The 19,749-nt window shown below is 38.2% G+C and overlaps 1 protein-coding gene across 4 annotated transcripts in view; it reads left to right on the top strand.

Moving 5' to 3' along the window:
• Smad2 (SMAD family member 2) overlaps positions 1-19,309 on the top strand; it is a 67,779-nt gene extending 48,470 nt beyond the window's left edge. For all 4 annotated transcript variants that reach the window (XM_027397925.2, XM_035440050.1, XM_035440048.1 and 1 more), the window contains 5 exons: positions 6,668-6,721; positions 7,520-7,732; positions 9,551-9,688; positions 9,890-10,034; positions 11,973-19,309. In XM_027397925.2, the coding sequence (XP_027253726.1) occupies positions 6,668-6,721; positions 7,520-7,732; positions 9,551-9,688; positions 9,890-10,034; positions 11,973-12,096 (674 nt within the window). In that variant the 3' untranslated portion in view covers positions 12,097-19,309. The remainder of the gene's footprint in view (positions 1-6,667; positions 6,722-7,519; positions 7,733-9,550; positions 9,689-9,889; positions 10,035-11,972) is intronic.
• Positions 19,310-19,749: the final 440 nt, after the last annotated feature.

Raw genomic sequence — 19,749 nt, 5'->3', positions numbered from 1 at the left:
ACTTTGATGTCATTGTCTGGTTTGGTTTATTCAATCTTTCTTACCTTAAGGATTAGTGTCCTAGTCACTATTCTGTTTCTGTGAAGAGACACCATGACCAAAGCATTTAACTGGGGGCTTGCTTACAGTTTTAGAGGTTTAGTCCATAAGCATCATGACTGCATGTTGAGGCAGGTGCTGGAGCAGTAGCAGAGAGTAACATCCTAATCAGAGGCAGAGGAGGAGAGGAAGTGATGGGGGTGGGGTGGTGGTGGTGGTGGTGGATTAATCCAGTGACACACTTCCTCTAACAATGCCACACCTCCTAATCCTTTTAAATAGTGTCAGTGGGACCAATTCTTACTCAAACCACCACAGTTAATGATCCAAACGTGCCTGAAACTGTGTGGCTCAGATCCTCTTGCCATAGCCTCCAAGTGGTTGAATTGCAGGCATGAGCCACCTTCTCTAGACTATCTAAATTATTTTTAAATGGATTGATGTAGGATGGGGAGAACATTGTATCAAGTCTGTTGTTTGACTCCTTCCATATGTTAAATGCCCAGGAAAGATGTCTCTGGTATAGCTAATATTTATGTCTGACTGTAAGACTGGTAGATAGAAAGATAGATGATAATCTAATGGTCATTGGAAATAACATATTAATGTACATGATGCTTGGCTTTTCAAATATGTATCCTTGACACTCAGTATTATTTAATAGCAGTATCTTTGCAGTGTGGTAGGTAGCCATTACCATGAAAGTGGGTAGCATATAATGATGGGCAGCATATATAATGTTGAACATCATATATCACAGGTGAAATAGTATTTCACACTTCTAAATATCTTTATTAAAAACATGACTGTAACAACTATTAGTGATGTTGTAGAAAAATGGAGCACTCATATATTGCTGATAAGAATTAAATTGTCGTAACTATTTTAGGAAAGTTGGTTATTCTTCAAAAATTAAATATAAGATTACTATGTAGTCACATCGTTTCACTCCTAGATTTAAATTTAAACAGGTCCACGTAAAACTTGCAAGAATGTTTCTATTGTAAACATTATACATTTCATTTCACAAATGGAAACAACCCAGATGTCTACCACATTTTGAATGGCTGAACATGAGGTATGTCCCTACATTAGAAGTGTGACCTGAAACCTGTGAGAGAGAGAGCATGGCTCTGCCGACACCTGTGAGAGTAAACAATACTAAGCCATTCAATTTGTGGTACTTTGTTATATAAGTTCTAGTTGGCTAATATAAAACTAATAAGGTTTTGAGACTGTATTACTAACATTAATAACTTTAATAATTTGTAAACTTTGTAGAACTTAATATATTCGCCTTTTTAATTTTTTTTTTTTTTTTTTTTTTTTAATCTTTGAGGCAGGACCACAGTCAAAGGGCCATAATCACAAAGGATGGCCTGAAACCTACCAATCCTGCCTCAGCCTCCCAAGTTGCTGGGATTACAGGCATGTACCACCATGCCAGGCCATGTTGCATTTTTTAAACATACACAAAACTTTGAGATGAAAGGATAAAGTTAAGTAACTAAGAAATAATCTACAATTTTTTTTTTCTTACAAGCCATTTCTATACTTGGAGGCCACATACAGGTGAAAGAAAATGAGCAACTGCAGAGTTGTCCTCTGACCTCCCTACATGCACCATGGCATACATGTCATACACAATAATGTTTTGAAATAAAATAACAATAATTTTATTATTTATATTTACTAAATGTATACGTGCATTATTCCCTACTAAGGAGGCTGTTAACTCAATAATTTATGTTCTTTATCTGATAGAAAATATTCTATTTGTTAATTTATTGATTGTTGTGATAGAAAATTTCAGGTTCTCTCAGTCCAACTTCTATATTCCATGAGATGGAGTCTCCAAAGTTATTTTTCTAATTTTAATGTTAAATGTGGGCATGGTTTGTGTGCATACAGCTACTATAACTGTAGCTAGGTGGGTTTAGTTCTGGGTCCTCTATTCCTAATTCCTGCAGTCTGTGTATCTGTTTTGCTCTTTTATGACTGTGACTTTGTAGTACAACCACAATACTCAGCATGCAATACTGAGTCTGGTTTTTTGGTATTTACTCAGGTGAATTGAAAACTTTTATCGTCCACACAAAAATGTGACCTTGGGTACTTATAGCTACTTGATTCATAATTTTGAAATTTTTGAACAAAACTAAGATGTTGATAAATTGTGGTACATCTAGACAGTGTCATGTCACTCAAGATGAGGAAGAAATGACAACATATGGTGAAACTTTAGATCCATATACTAAATGAAAAATGGATCTGTACAGGCTACATACTGTGCAGCCCCAAATGCCTGGCATTCTGAAATGGCAGCCCTTCTGAAAATAGGCAAGGTTCTAGAGAAAGCAGAACTGAGTAGGTAAAGCCATAGGGCAGTGAGGCTGATCTCTTTGATAGTACAAATGGAGGATGCACATGATACATTTGTCCAAATCTACAGGTAATAAACACAAGAGTGGGCCTTGTTGTAAACTGTGTAGTTTTGATAACAATACATCTAAGTATGTTTAACAATTGTAGCATATCTACCATTGGGGTATGGAATCATAGAGTGACAAGCATTTATGAGACTCTTTTTTTTTTTTTTTGCACTTGATAATTTTGCAATGACCCTAAAAATTCTCTATGAAGAAAATTTTTTGTTTGTTTTTGTAATGAAGCTTTAGTGTCACCTTCAAAGGTACACTAAAGTAGATCCCAAAACTATGGAAAGTTTACAAATGGTTTTTTTGTTGTTGTTGTTTTTTTTTTTTTTTTTTTTTGAGACAGGGTTTCTTTGTATTGCTTTGGGCTTGTCCTGGAACTGGCTCTGTAGACAAATGCATGGCTTTTCTAGGAACTGGTCTAAATTTAAAAACATATAAGTCAAAAAAGGGAGAAAAGATAGTAATTAATAGTAATTAATAGAAAAAAGTGGATAAAAATAAGAATGTACTTCTTTAAAAAATGATAAAAGAATTGTCCTTTTAAGGCTGTTAATTTGGCAGATATCACCACAGAGTGATCGTGCAAAAAAAAAATAGAAACTTGTATGTTCTTGATAGGACTAAGCACCTTGGTTGTGAGCCTTGACACTTAACAAAAACACACAATTCGGCAGCCCACGGACTGGGAAATGATATTCACCAACCCCACATCTGACAGAGGGCTGATCTCCAAAATATACAAAGAACTCAAGAAGCTAGTCTCCAAAACACCAAACAATCCAATTTAAAAAGTGGGGTACAGAACAAATAGACAATTCTCAATAGAGGAATCTAAAATGGCTGAAAGACACATAAGAAAGTGTTCAACATCCTTAGCCATCAGGGAAATGCAAATCAAAACAACTCTTGAGATACCATCTTACTCCTGTCAGAATGGCCAAAATCAAAAACACCAATGACAATTTATGGTGAAGAGGATGCAGAGAAAGGGGAACACTTCTCCACTGCTGGTGGGAGTGCCAACTTGTACAGCCACTTTGGAAATAAGTATGGTGACTCCTCAAGAAAATGGGAATCAGTGTACCACAATCTACCACAAGATCCAGCAATTCCACTCCTAGGCATATACCCAAAAGAAGCACATTCATACAACAAGGACATCTGTTCAACAATGTTCACAGAAGCACTATTTGTAATAGCCAGAAACTGGAAGCAGCCTAGATGCCCCTCAACTGAAGAATGGATAGAGAAAATGTGGTACATTTACACAATGGAGTACTACTCAGCAGAAAAAAACAATGGAATCTTGAAATTTGCAGGAAAATGGATGGAACTCGAAGAAACCATTCTGAGCGAGGTAACCCAATCACAAAAAGACAAACATGATATGTACTCACTCATATGTGGATTTTAGACATAGAGTAAAGGATTACCAGCCTACAATTCACACTGCCAGAGAAGCTAGTAAACAAGGAGGACCCTAATAGAGACATACTTGGTCCCCCGGAGAAGGGGGAAGGGACAAGATCTCCTGAGCAAATTGAGAGCACCAGAAGAGGGGAGAGGGAGCTAGGAGAATGAGAAGGGAGAAGAGGAAGGATGCAGAGGTCATCAGGGAGCAGAATGTTTGAGTTGGGAAGAATAGAAGAAAGGATATGTGATAGGGTTTTAGTTGGGGGGTGGTGGAAGGGGAGGAATGGAGGGAGAAGAACTGGGATTGTCATGTAAACCAGTCTTGTTTCTAATTCAAATGAAAAAAATTACACAATGCTTCCTTTCTGAGAAACTCCTACAAACATACATGAACTTGTAAGCAAAGGATATACAAAAGAATTTCTTTAGATGTGTTAGCTGCAGACAGGCACTGAGTGTCTTATAGCCAGACTCCTTAGTGGCATTTATAACATGAATGATTCATTGATCAATTGCTAGTTGTTTAATGTTTTCTAAAAAGATTGTCTTATTTGCTTGATTTAAGTTTTAGAATTTATAATGAGCCCTCCCCCTTTTGTCACACCTGACACAGTTAACAAACAGCCAAGTATTTTATAGGTTTGTAAATGTTAAAAGATGGGAATGGTTGGGCAGCCCCTCCATCTGCAGTTGTTTGTATCTGCTTCAGGAAATACCATGCATTTCAGTTCATTGTTCTAAGCATATCTTGACCTTTTTCATTTGTACCTGTTGTGATTCCACAACCTGTTTTTCAAAATGAAGAAAAAGCATGATTGTGTAATATAATTGTTTTCTTAAAAAAAAAAAAAAAAAAGTGCTTGCCAGTTCTCAATCTGATGTGACTGTGTCTGTGATGACTACCTCTTTATCTGTGTCCCATGCTATGTCTGTGCTGTTTCTGGGGGTGAATGGTGCAGAGTGCTGCACTCTGTCCTCCCTTGTCTCTGTGCTGTGGCACTTTTGCAGCAGGGAGCTGCCTGTGGAGCATGCTCCTTTTGAAGCTTTGCCTGAATGTGTAGAGGCTGCTGCTCATGGAGTTGCTGCTGTTTGTGATTGTAGTGAGAGTATTTAACATTTACAACAAATGTAGTTAAATTCTGCTTTCCCCCCTCATTTTATGTTTTTGTGCCTTGCATTTTCTGGATTAGATTTAGAATATTTACACAGAACAAGAAAAAAATTGGATATTTTTCTAAGAAAATAAAATTTAGTATAGCCAATTTCAATGAAGAACTATATTTAACTTGACAGAATAGAGAAATCACTCAGAATTGTTAGCTGGAATTTTACAGAATCTACCGAACTCTTAAAGAGTATGCTGTAAAAAACAATTAAAACTGTTACATAGCATACATAGAAAATGGCATAAACCTAAATTGCCACAAGTCTGGTCACATGTCATTGACACGGGAGTTCTGAAGAAGTGATTTATTGTTTCAGCTCCAACCAAGCCAGGTGTCCTGTCTAGTGGGAAAACCCTGCACACTAAGCAGACAACCTTGGCATGAGCCCCAAATGCTGCATTATCAGAATTAGAATGGAGTCACCAAACAAGTGACCAAATGTTCTGCAACCCTAACTAATAATATGAACTTCCTACAGATCGGTAAATGATCAGTACAAGAGGAGAGTGAACAAAAGAGCAAATGTCACAAAACTGAATAAAACCGTAAATTAAGAGATACATAAATGAGAATGTCCATTTAAGACAGGGCCTCTTTGTCTGGCATGGTGGCACATGTCTTGAATCCCAGCATTCAGGAGGCAGAAGCAGGTGGATTTCTGTGAGTTCAAAACCAACCAGGTCTGCATTAGTTTCAGGAAAGCCAGAGCTACATACTGATACCCTGTCTCAAAATAAAAAGACAAGGTCTCTTGTAGCCTACCCATTCTAGTTTCTACCTTGCTCTGTAGCTGAAGCTGCCTTAAAATTAGAGATCTTCTGTTGTGCTTCCTAGGAGGTGAGATTACAACCATGTGCCACCACCCAAACTTAAAACTAACTTGTACAGACCATTTTTTTCATCAGTTTGTCAGTTATACCTTGGTGGTGTTAATGGGAACGTGTGCTGGTACAACCTTTGTGTATGATATTTAGGTAGGAGCTATCAAAATTGCAAAGGCCACCAGCCCTTTGACGTGGGACCAGTCAGAGGCATGAGATCAGTTGCAGTCTTGGTTCTCTTTTGGTTTTTTGAGACATGGTTTCTCTGTATAGCATTGGAGGCAGTCTTGGTTTTTAAAGTAAATAATCATCTCTCATTAAGGTACCATGATGTAATGTTAGACTGCCAGTTGATTCGGGTAGACAGAGGAGCAATATAGAAATATCCACACAAATGATTTCTAATGAGATAACTCACACAGATGTTTAGAACTGTTACTGTTTGTCATGAAGTGGGGTGACACAAAGCAGAATTTATTTGCTGATATATTCATAGAATATTTCTGGAAAGATACACAAAGAGCTGTCAGTAGTGGGCTCCTCTGAGTGGGTGGCATAGGTGGCAAGAAGACAAGTCAGTTTATGCCATGAAAAGAAACAAGTTATTCAGTGCTTAACCTTTTGTACCTCATGTGTTGCAGTCCGAGTTAAACTAAAATAAGTCGTATATTTTTAAATCTTGGGGTATAGTTGTTTTTTGTCTTATTGTTGAAAAGGTCAGAACCATGTTATTGTTAAGTTGCTGTAAGTTCTGTAGAAATGTCAATTTCCATTTCTTTCTCTGATTTAGGCTCCCCAGCTGAGCTGTCTCCTACTACTCTCTCGCCTGTCAATCACAGCTTGGGTAAGTTGCTGTTACCTCTTGCTGTTTTCGCTAGATTAAGGAAAGTTCTCTCTGGAAATTTTTGTGTGTATCAAAAAAATAAATAAATAAAATTATTCAAATGGTTTATATCAATGACTTTAGGAAGAATTGATACAATGTGTTGGTACTGCTTTCTATTGGCAGGAGTTTATGAGACAGTCATTGAAACTATGTTGTTTATGAAGTTGTAAGGTTTTGATGGATGTTTATTTAGGATGTATCTTATAAACTGTCATGTCTTTTCCTCGTGTACTCTTCCTTATGATACATCTAAATTAGATTAACAGAAGTTAATTACATGTGATGCTCTGTTAGTGAGTTGTACATCAGTACCAAAACCTGTTTTCGCTAACACTTGTCTTTCACTCTGCTTCTTACATGTATGAGGGTAGACAATGTCAGGGAGTGTTTTGGTTCTCCCACTATAAGATCTTTTAGTGTAGGTTTCAACTTAGTCGGCTGTATATTTTTCCCTATCCAAAACTATCTTTTTGGTACATTTAAAGAATACACTTAAGTACAGCAGGCTAATCCATGTGCTCTTGTCTTTTTGTTTTGGGTTTGATCTGGATGAAAGCTAATAAAAGAAATAATCCAACACAAATTATGAGATGGGGAAATTTTTAAAACTTGTTATCTGGCCTAATCTGTTTAAACCAATAGATAGATGTTCACAGTGACTTCTTGAGCCGCTGCCTATCTGCTGGCATGGCGTATGTTCATGATGTTCACTTCATTTCATGTTGAGTTGTTCATACATTTCTTCCTTTACTTCAGATTTGCAGCCAGTTACTTACTCGGAACCTGCATTTTGGTGTTCAATAGCTTATTATGAACTAAACCAGAGGGTTGGAGAGACCTTCCATGCATCACAGCCCTCACTTACTGTAGACGGCTTTACAGATCCTTCAAACTCAGAGAGGTTCTGCTTAGGTTTGCTCTCCAATGTCAACCGAAATGCTACTGTAGAAATGACAAGAAGGCATATAGGTATGTTTTTTCTTTATGTGGAAAATGTAATTTACTCATAATGTAGACAATATGTGGTATTAGATCTAATGCTTATATGGAAAAGCCCAGCTTCATCTCTGTGAATCCCTTTAATTGGGCCTTGGTGATTCTTAATCTGCAAACTTTTGTCTTTGATTTTTGTTTGTATTTGGCACTCATGATAGTGAGAAGTTCTTTGATAAATATGTGTTAAAGTGACTAGCTTGCTCAGTCTTCTTTTAGTTAGGAAAAAAAAAAAAGCAGTGTTTAGTAGTGATCGCTTTTCATTTCCCTCTCCTCCCAGTGATTTTATGTATAATTCAAAATACAATCTGGGGCTTCAGAATATAAAGGAGGATTTCTGACAGCCCTCTGGAGCATCTTGGCACTGTGTGAGGTCAGCACTGCTTTTCCAGTGATACTGAAATGCTGCCTGCTGCTTCTCCACAGCAGGAAGTGGGGCATCCTGGGGGCTTCATGGCCTAGGGTTGTGAAGATATAAAATGTAGACCTGAGAATCCAGACAGTAAAGAAACTTGTCTAACTGAAATATTCCCACTTGTTCCTGATTTATGTTTGAAAATGATTATTTCTCACAAACCTTGTTTACACTAATAGATTTGTTGTTTTAAGTTTTTAAAACACTTTATTTAGGTTTTCAGTCTAATGTAGTAAGTTTCCATGATTATAATCCACATCTATCCAGATTTTCTGGGAACCTTAGTAGTTCATGTCTAACCAGTGAGGTGCAGGTACTGAGAATCCGTCTGATGGCTTCTTCACCGTCAGCTTTCTTCTGCCTGTTGGGGATTAGCCATTTCCTCCTGTGAAAAATGATGATCTTGATGTTGATTCTGTAAAATGATAACAGATAGAAATGGGTTGTTGGCTTTACCTGTACTTTCAAGTGTTGTTACTTTGGGTCATCTTTCATCCAGGTAGCACTAGTTTTTATTTTCTATGTTTTTGTGTTTTAATTAGACCTTTGTATTTTAAAGAAAAGTAGTAGTTTCCTCTGCCCCTACTCATGTCTCCCAACAAAATTTTTAGTTCACTATAATTTTAGATTATTTTTTACATTTTTTAAACTTTTGAATGATTTGATTATCGAATAGTCTGAAAAGTCTAAATTTGTATTTTCCCCCCCCCCCCCCCCCCAGTGTGCTAGGGGTTTAATGTAGGGCTTGCTACACAGGCACACCACCCTCTGGGTATATCCTCCAGTTAGAACCTTATCCTTTCTTGATAGCTAAGTGCATGTTTGATGTTGCACAGTTTCTGAGTCTTAACAGCAGCTGCATTTGCCCTCTGCATGCAGCTTGCTGGCTGTTCTACTGGTTAGTCCCTCTGCTGCATAACAGCTGATCTGCTGCCACTTGAGTCCTGCCTGACCACTCTTTAACCTAGTATGCGATTGCACCACAAAGCAGATGTTTGCATAGCTGGCGGATGAGATATTTTTGAGTCTTTTCTTACTCTGGTAAGCTCTTTAAGGAAAATTTGCCCAGACACTATTTTTTTCAAAATTAACTCAATTTTAAGTGAATTTCTAAAACACCAGGTAATTTGAGTGAAGCTGTCTTGCTAATGTGTACTTTCTCTATATTTGTTGAAATATTTTTCATGAGTGTTACTTTGAAAAGATCAAATTATTGTTAAAAATTCTTTAAAAAATGCTGAGTTACAGTTCAGGAAAGCATGGCTGTGAGAAGATGTCATACAACTGCCTTAGCATCTGCTTAGAGTTCCTTCTAGATGATTCTCAGGAACACTGAAGAGGAGAGTGTTCTAAAACTAACAATGTGTGTTTTGTTTTAGGAAGGGGAGTGCGCTTGTATTACATAGGTGGGGAAGTTTTTGCCGAGTGCCTAAGTGATAGTGCAATCTTTGTGCAGAGCCCCAATTGTAACCAGAGATACGGCTGGCACCCTGCAACAGTGTGTAAAATTCCACCAGGTATGGATTCACCCATGTAAATAAGCCTGTTATATCACCAGTGAAAATAGCCCTGTCACCAGCTTGCTTCATTAACTTTTCTAGTTGGTAATGATTTTAGGAATTAGGAGCTGATGCGCATGCTCCATCTAAAATATAGACTCCCTTTAAAATTATTTTCTAATAAGGACACTTTTTATGTTTTACTGTTTACCAATCTAGGCTGCAACCTGAAGATCTTCAACAACCAAGAATTTGCTGCTCTTCTGGCTCAGTCTGTTAATCAGGGTTTTGAAGCCGTTTATCAGCTAACTCGAATGTGCACCATAAGAATGAGTTTTGTGAAAGGGTGGGGAGCAGAATACCGGTATGAGTCCCATTCTCAGTTTCTAGTTTCTTCACTGTGATTATTTGTATCTTTTGCATCTTCTGTAATTCATTTATCTCTCTTTTCAACAGATATTTATGTAAAATAGTAAAAGAAAGAGGGTTAATGGTGTAGCTCAGTTGGTAGAATACTTTGTGTATCATACATGAGGTGCTGGATTCAATCTTTAGAAACATATAAACCTGGTGCTAGTATGTGTTTGTAGCCAGGCTAGGCTACATGAGACCCTTAGTTATGAAAGTTGGAGGCCTGAAGATAAGAAACTTGAAAATTGCTGTGTTGGTATTATAGAAGATATTATTAAATTGTGGGTAAACATGCATTTTAACATAATGTAGAATGTTAAGTATTATGAAAAGGTATATTTGAAAGGTTAGGGTATTTTATAAATCAGCTGTCTTTACTTTGTATCCAAAGAAAGCTTTCTGATTGGAATAACATATGATTTAGGTTCTAGAAGATGCATATAGACTTCAGGAGATAGGAAAGGGCAGTGTAGGAAACTAATTCTAATAGCAGAGTAGCAGTTTGATTAGAAGTAGAATAAAAATAAGATTGGACAGTTGAGATCAGCTGAGTAAGTGACCCCTCTCACCTTTGGTCTCATTGTGAGTTATATATACATAGTGCCTCCCCCATGTTTTTTATTATGTGTATGTATGTGTCTGTGCTTGTGTGAGTACAAGTGCCTGTGGAATCCAGGAGTTAGTTGGATTTACAGATGTGAGCTAGAGGGTTACTTGTATTTATGAGTTGACAGATGTGGGTGCTGGGCACTGAACTCACTTCTCTAAAAAGCAGTGCAAATTCTTTAGTTGCTTGGCCATCTCCAGCCGCTTGAATATCCACTCCTAATTGCTGATGGACATGAATTGTTTAAAGATGGGGAGCCTTTTATCGTGACTGAAGAATGTCATGTTGAAGAAGCAAAAGTAAATGTATTGACTGACACTGTATAGCAAATAAGATAGAACTAAATCCAATGCCTAAGACTAGAGCAACAGGAGGATGTTGTGTGATTCAGGGAATAAGCATTGGCCCCTTTGTTGAAGCACTAGAAGGTTTTTATCTTGCTTCTTAAACCAGAAGCCCAAGGGATGTTGCTGGCAAGTTGTTGCTCATTATGTGTCTAGGTGTCTAGAGAAAAGTCAGTTCCGAGTCTTAGCATTGTGTAGTAAGGATCAGCTTGGGTCAGCAAACTTTAAATTTGAGGTTTTTTTTTTTTTTTTTACTTCATTTGATACATGTAAAAGCAGGGTGACCATATATGTTAATTTCCTTAGGGTAATCTTTCCTAGGTTGTGTCTCTCCTGCCAGTCTCACTAATAGTAGTACCTAAATTCTCATAGGTATCCCCTGAGTATACAAATTTAACTTCAAAAGAAAATATTTTTGTAAATCTTTTGAAAAGATGAAATTCTAGGGTGATAGCTCAGTTGGTTAACGTGCTTGTTATGCAAGCATAAGGACTTGAGACTCATCTCCAGCACTCATAAGAGCCAGCATGGCTGTGTGTGCCTGTAACCTCAGCATGGGATGGGGGATGGTGGGGTGGGGACAGATGGAGCCTAGGAACTTACTGGTTAGCCATTCTAGCCAGCATAGAGGGCTTCAGGTTCAGTGAGTGACTCTTACTCAAGGGAACAAGGTAAAGAACAATCTAGAAAAGCACTGAGTCCAAACTGCCCCTCCCAACCCCCTTCAGGCATCTACATGCACCTGTACACATACATATGCATATGACACATAAGTAAGTACAGTCTCTGAAAAAGGACAAAACTCTTTATATCATTTCAGCAGTAAAAAACATTTTCAAGCTAATAATCCTATATACAAAGTTAATAATTATTCTTAAGATAGATTTTATTATACACAGCCTTTTAATTTCCTAATTGATTTTTATGTTCTCTCAAACAGGAGGCAGACAGTAACAAGTACTCCTTGCTGGATTGAGCTTCATCTGAATGGCCCTCTGCAGTGGTTGGACAAAGTATTAACTCAGATGGGATCCCCTTCAGTGCGATGCTCAAGCATGTCATAAAGTCAATCACCATTTGAGTCTATGGAAAGACTTCATGTAACAACTCTTCTGTCATAGTATTTGTGTATGATCCCGTGGACTGTTTGCTATCCAAAAATTCCAGAGTGAAAACAGCACTTGAGGTCTCATCAGTTAAAGCACCTTGTGGAATCTGTTTCCTATATTTGAATATTAGATGGGAAAATTAGTGTCTAGAAGTGCCCTCCCCAAAGTGGGAAGAGAAGACTTAAAGACTTAGTGATGTCTTGTTGGGCATAAGACAGAGTCCCAAAGGTTATTAATTACAGTAGTAGTTGTGTATACAGGTAATGTATCAAGACCCAGTATTGCAGTACTCTGCTGTCTGTATCCATTCTTAGTTTCCATAACTGAGGTGTGTGTGCTGCTTCTTGGTCTAGGCAAGCCTTTATAAATTACAGTACCTAATCTGTTATTCCCACTTCGCCGTTATTTTTGTGTCTTTTTTAATATATAATATATATATATATTAAGATTTTCAAATTATCATTTAGAAGCAGATTTTCCTTGTAGAAACTAATTTTTCTGCCTTTTACCAAAAATAAACAAACTTGGGGGAAGAAAAGTGGATTAGCTTGGAAATCCTTGACCTTAATGTTTCCAGTGGATCTTAGCAGTCATTCTTTCTTTGTGTGTTTATTTCCTGCTGAATTGCATTAGAAGGAAACCTTACTGGAAACTTCGGGCTCTTCATCCCATTTCTTTTCTGATACATAACAGTACAGCATGATGTCATTGTGGTAAATAGCTGCACTGATGGCTGCTGGGGTAGTTAATCCTGGGTCCAGTGAAGGTTTGTGGGGTGTAAGTCTTGTCTTAGAACCAGACTTCTACAGATGATAACAGACTTTGTGAAACTTGTTGGTCTATTGATTAACTTTTGTCTCAAAACATGAACAGGTGGCAGTATGATTATTTTCAGGGCTATTCTGGAATCATCTCAGTATGTGTTTCCTTCTTCCAAAGCCAGTATAATAATAAAGGATCTTTCTGTAAAGGCAGCTGACCTTCTGCCTCATGGCACTTAACTACCAGGTTGTATTACAAAATGGACCTTTGGCAAAAGTACTTGCTTCTGCAAATACGTAGAGTGACGCTGGGGTACGGTCAGAAGATAGGGGTCATCTGTTTTTTTAAAGTGTATTGTGTGTAATTTATAAAGGGAATGTTGTATTACCTAATTTCAAATTTTTAAAGATTGGGAACTAAGCTGTTTATCAAGATTTTTAGCCTGCAGTTCCCTGCAGTCTGAGCTGTTCTTGACTAATCCTGGGTGTGTGTAGGTCACTGACCTTTCTGCTCTGCAATAAGGGGATACCAGCTTGTTCTGTCGGTCCTCCGTTCTGCAGCACACAGCAGTCATGTCCAGTCTTGACTCCCTTCTTGTTTGCAACTCCGTACAATGGAAAATACTTCCTGATCCCCTTTTTGTAAATTTGAATATTTTTGCAGACAAATACCTTTGGTACTTAACTCTTTGAAACCATACTTACATGTATGTACAGGTGTCATTTTCGATGCTTTTCAACATTTGGTTGTTTTGTATTTGATATTTCCCATTTTCCTATATTTGTGTGCGTATGTATGTGTTCATGTAAATTTGGTATAGTAATTTTTTATTCAAATATTTATTGTTCACCTGTTAATGTGCCATGAACTTTCTTAACCTTTGGGTGAAGGTGAACAAGATAGCTCTAGTTCCTGCCTTTGCTGAGATAGCCGTTGATTTAACCCGTGCTTAAATGTCTGTGGGAGGTAAACAGGGTACTGTCTAGAGAATGGCAGATAGGATGCTTCTGGTAAAACATGGGGGAAGGCATCTGGGAAAGCGATTCTTGAGCTAACACCTAACCTAGAAGGAGCGAGCCATGGAGCATTCGAAGAGCTGAAGGAGATCAGCACTGCTGGGACAGCATCAAACCCAAAGGCACATGGCTCACAAAGACTTGCTGTTAGGCACCATATTTATACACATACTTGCACACACCCAAACATAAAGATAAGGGTCTTCAACTTATAATTTGTTGAAGGTGGCACTGCTTTGTGATAGACTGCTTGTCATCTCACTGTAATCTAGTCCTCAGATCTTGGTTGTGGAAGTTTCTTAATTACACCAGGTCAGTGCCACCTTAACAACTTTTCTTTACGTAAAGATTCACCAGTATGGAGAGCTGCTGTTTCCTTCTAGACTTGTTGCTGCACACTACTTACCTATCACTCCTTCTACTTCCCGTTTCGTGATAGAGCAAATGTCCTGGCGTCTTTGCTGCTGAGCCTGCTGGAAATAATCATTGTAAACTGCCTGCCCCTCATTGGAAGTTTTCAGACTGAAAAACTTGTGCTGTTAGGGGACAGTTCTGGATGCAGAGGGTAGCTTTGAAAGCAGTGCAAGGTTATCAAACATGTTAAATAGAGTGATGCCAACAGTAAGACACATCTCCATGATTTGGATTCAGGTGTAGGTCTTCTGTACGGTATGAAATGGGATTTTCCCTTGAGACACACATGTATCATAGAACATAGAACATAGACTGTCACAGTCACAGTATTAAGTGCTCATGTGAAGTGTTCTGTGGTCATGTTTGCTTTCCAATGAAATGCTGTGGGCTTACTTTATATATTGTCTACCATGGCCTAGTTTTTGTTGATTTCCCCCACTTGGCAGGGCTGGTTTTTGTTCCAGATGATACTTAGGGCCTCCCCTTGGTTGATTTGTTTTGATTTAAGTGGACTGCATTATTTAGCATCTCTGCTCAACAGTAATTTAAAAGCCTGCTTTTTTGTTTGTTTTTATTTTGTTTTGTTTTTTGAGACAGGGTTTCTCTGTGGCTTTCGAGTCTGTCCTGGAACTAGCTCTTGTAGACCAGGCTGGTCTTGAACTCACAGAGATCCACCTGCCTCCCGAGTGCTGGGATTAAAGGCGTGCACCACCACCGCCCAGCCAGATGAGAAAACTTAACTGGATTAGGCCATTTTTTGGAATACCACTGAATTGGGCTCTGATTTAAAGACGCTTTCCTGCTAGAGTCTGAGCCACACTAGTTAACACTGACTACATGAGGTATACATTGAGTCAGTCAGCATAGTTTCTTATGCCTGTTGTTTACCCAGCCACTGTGATTCTGCAGCAGTGTTCTGGCCCTCAAGTTGGGCTTAGTTCAGTAGGAATTACTGTTGCTTTCAGGTCTTGTCACTTTGGCAGACGGAATCTGCATGTGTTTTCTTGAGAGCTAAATCTTCTAATTCTGGACTTTTATCTGTGTTCTAGATATATTTGCAGATTGTTTAATATCTAGGGTGGGTTTGTTTTTTTAGCTTTAATATGCAATTTAGTGTGGTAGTATAGTTTATTTTTTAAGCAGTCATATTTCCCCCTTCGTTTCTTGAACTTCACATTTGTTGTGCCTTTGTTGTGTTCATGCAGACTAAGACTCCAAGTGAAAGCAATTATGTTAGCAGGCTTTTGTAGTCAAAATCAAAGAAAGCAGATGTCCATTTGGTGTCTCTACCTCTTCAAGAGATGCCCACATGTATCTTTAAGACAAAATTTTCAAAGTTTATTAAATACTTGGAACAGTTAGGGGTCAATTATAAAGTTCTACGAGACAGTATAAGCTGATCCTTCCCGTTTGCTGTTTTTTTCCCATCTGTGCAACTTTCTCAAGTGTATCTTCACAGGGAAGCCAAGGTCATTTCTCTTACTGTGACTTACCGCTTTGGTGACTTGATACATCCAACTCCTCACTTGGTGTGCACACTTTGCTCCACCCCTGCTCTTTAACCTCCTGTAGTTCTCCTTTAACTACTCTGCTGTAGTTCTTTTGTGTACATTAGTGTTTCTCCCTGTAGTGTCGTGCACTGCTTTACAGGCAAGCTAGTATTCTTTGGTTCACTGTCTTAATTTTACAAGTGGCTCTGGGATTTTGCATAGTTACATGTCCTGAGACTGACAAGCAGAAAATTTTCAGATAATATAATAATCTAGATGGTAACAGCATCTTCATTCCTGTTTGGGGGTATTTTCAAGTGTCAGGTTTAGTTTAATTGGTGATGATGGTATGTGATCTTCAGAGAGACAAATCCTTGCTGTTGGTCCCTTTTTTCTTTTCAAGTTTCCTTGGTTTTATTTGTTCAGGCTACCTTTTATCCAAGGAGTTTGAGGGACAGATTATTTCTTGGGAGTGTAATTTATGTGTTTCAATAATTGCAGCCAGAAAATAGTGAGTTATGTCATGAATTCTTCTGTGGCAAGACCTGGTTTTATGTTTGTGTGACTTCTTGTGTGACTTCTTGAATAGAGAACATTTATCTTGGACAGTATAGCTACCTTATATATATGAGAGCTGCCTCAAACCTTTTAGTTTTAGTATATGTGTATGAATGTATATACACATATACTCTCAGAAAAACTACAGTGGGGTCATCTTAATAGTGATGGATGATTACATTGTTTAAATCTCAGATCTTAGTAAAAACGTTCCTCATTTGCTTGTAAACATTTTTATGTCATCCAGTCAGTGTATTTAAAATGAAGTCTACCACAGTCCTAATTTGCTGATGTTTAGGCACTGTGGTAAAAATCATGGGAAATTCATTACCACCATAAAGCTTTTCTGTTCCTCTTTTCTAATCCATACACCCAGTGCTGAGGGTTGACTTTTGAATAACCTGGTAGATTGCTCTTCATTTGTTTCTCCCCATGAAATTGCTGCTTAAGAGACTGGGAAGTACCTCCACAAGATCAAGTTCCCTATACCTAACGCTCGTCTAAATGAAGGTGGCTCAGGCCTGTCTCGGCTGTGGTCAGTAGTAATGATTTTCTAAGCTTCTGGGGGCCTCTGTACACTAACAGCTCAGTGTTCCTTGGCTTGCTCCTGTGGGTCTTAGAGCAGACCCAGAGTTCACAGATGCTTGAGATCCCTGGGAAGAAGGGGTGGGAGAGGTGGTTACAGAGGTCACTAACTCTGTATGTGGGACAATGAAATGTTCCCCCCCCCCCTTGAGGAAAAAAAAAAAAAAACGATACTCTTCTACCTTCTCCAAAAAAAAGAAAAAAGAAAAAAGAAAAACCTTTTCAAAAATTTCTGATTCACTATTTTTGGGTGAAGGATAAGATTTGCTCCCATTTCTGACTTGAAATAATCATTGAACAATCAAATTCACAACATAATGATTTAAGAACAAATGTAAAGCTTTAGAGTTATGGAAAACACACTGGTTATTCCATTTCCCAATCTTGTAGAGGTAGTTTACAGAGATTGGTTAAATTAGAATAATTATATGTAGCAGTTAGGTAACATGGATGAATTCTTAATTTAAAAGTAACCAATTTCAGGAAGACACCAGGATTCAACCTCTGACCTGTGAATTTACCTACTTGTGTGTATACAGCCTATTTCTTGCAAAATTTAGAACTCAGATTGGGCACACATTTGACCAGCTTTACCTCAGACTCCATTTACGCTTGTCTTGACCCAGTGTTTTAAGGCATAAATATTTGACTCTTTTTTAATTGGCAGCGGTGATCTGTAAAGCTCAACGTTTTCTAGTGGGCTAAATGAAGAGGATCCACAGTGACTGGGGTGCAGCTTTGCAGGAAGCCAAATCAGAAAGCATCAGAGAATGCTATTGCTCACTCGCTGCCCCAAGGTGGACCAACCTTCCTGAGAGCACAGTACGCAGCAGTGTGACTCTAGATCTTTGCTGGTACCTTCAGTTGGCTGTCTTCAAATATGAAACAAGAGTGTGGGGATAGCTGGCGTGGAAGGTTTTCACGTTTTAAAGGGGTATAAAAAGATGCAATAAACTAGAATATTCATTTAGCTTAGAAAATCTCAACATATGGTAAAATACTGTGTAACTGGACGGAGCCGGAGACTCTTGGGAAGTCTTGTGGTAAAGTCTAGTGCACTACCACTAAATGTTAACTAACCTTAAGGTGTTTCTGGGCTTCTACCTGTTTAACCAGTTTGGAGGAAGTAGCCTTTAGCAAGAGAATTTAAAGCCTGATGTCCTTAAGGAGCCTATGTTCCTGGAAATTCTTTTCTCTAGGTGTGCTGAAGACAGGTGACCAGCCCTGCCATGCATGGGACAAGTGTCCCAGATGTGCAATGCTCAGTGCTAGACCAGAGTAAGTTCCAGGGGTCCTGGAAAGAGTTGTCCACCTTAGATGTCCTCAGGGTTTATTCTCACATTGTCATTATAATTGATACTGCATTGGGTTGCCTTTTGGCTGTTAACATTTCCAGGATCGACTTGTGTGCCCTCTAATCACTTATTACTATGAATGCAGCTGCAACCTAAGATTTATAATAAATAGCAAAAGTAGGAAACAGTTGATTGGAAAAGAGAAATGGAAAAAGAAAAATTGAAAAGAGGCAGCTAGATAGCTATGGATCTGTGTAGGTAGGTGTGAGTATATTTTGTGTCCTTATGAGGTGAAGTTTAAATTTTTTGTAACATGGAAACAATGTGATTATAGATTTCCTCTCATAAGGGGAAAACATGGTCTTTGATGCTTTGGTCTATTTCCCAGTGTGTCCTGCGCAAGAAGCCAGAATGTGATACTGTGTTTCCTTTTGGTGAATGTTGTCTTAAAATTCCTAAATGTGTTAGCCAAAAGCAGGTAAAGGAATCAGCGTCCTGATAAAGAGTTGGAACCGTTTGCTCTCAAGTATTATGTCCTCTTACTCTCAAGGTGCTTATACCTAGTTGTGTGAGAGCTGAGGGTTTTGTCATGTGGTATGGCAGCCAGGAACCCTGTTGCCATTCTCCTCTGGTAGTCCTCAGTGGCTGATCTCTGCGCACTGTGATGGAGACATTAAATGTGTTATTTGTAAGCCTTCTCTTAACGATAATCAGACAATGACGGGGATTTTGTTTTTTGGGGTTTTTTTGAACAATGAGCTGAGGCTTTATGTCAGGTAGTTTCAAGTTAAAATTGTGAAATACTTACTTCCCGTCCACACCAAATATTTAGTCTATTTAATGTATTAAAGAAATAGTTCTGCTTAAAATGTTGCCTAAATGTTCTGTGATTTCTGGTCAATTTTTATACTTACAGACCTGTGTGCATCTCTGTGTGCATTCACTTTCTTCTACCTTTGCTCTACCTGTGTTAACAGTACTGTTGCCATTGGAAAGTGGTCAGTTTTCCTAGCATTAAAAAGAAACATTTGAGTTACTTTCCATGTCATTATGGGATCAGATTTGTTTTGATTTTAGTATAAAGTGGTCTTTTTTTTTTTCTTTTGGTGTCTACTGTCAATTACGTGAATACAAAAAAAATGTGGATTTTGCACATACAAGTGTGTGTGTGTGTGTGTGTGTGTGTGTGTGTTTAATTGATGTGACACACATCCCTTTCTCAGGCAGATTGGCCCTGCTTACCCAAAACACGCTACACATTATTAGTTACACGTATTAATTTCAGTTTGCCTGTGGCAAATTAGTGATGATAGGTAACATTTATGTTTTAAGCAAAAATGGTAAAATTCAAGTTTACCCTGAAAATAGACTTAGCAGAAAAAAACCAAAACATAGGTCTGTGTGTGTATGTGTTCGTTTCATTTTGCTAAGGTCTCCCTCCTTGAAAAGTAGTAAGGGACCTGATCTTGCAGTTACATTATGATCATC

This window comes from Cricetulus griseus, chromosome 2, assembly GCF_003668045.3.
Source record: "Cricetulus griseus strain 17A/GY chromosome 2, alternate assembly CriGri-PICRH-1.0, whole genome shotgun sequence".
NCBI lineage: Eukaryota > Metazoa > Chordata > Mammalia > Rodentia > Cricetidae > Cricetulus > Cricetulus griseus.
Note: the sequence above shows the minus strand (reverse complement) of the source record. Positions and strands in the feature narration are given on the sequence as shown.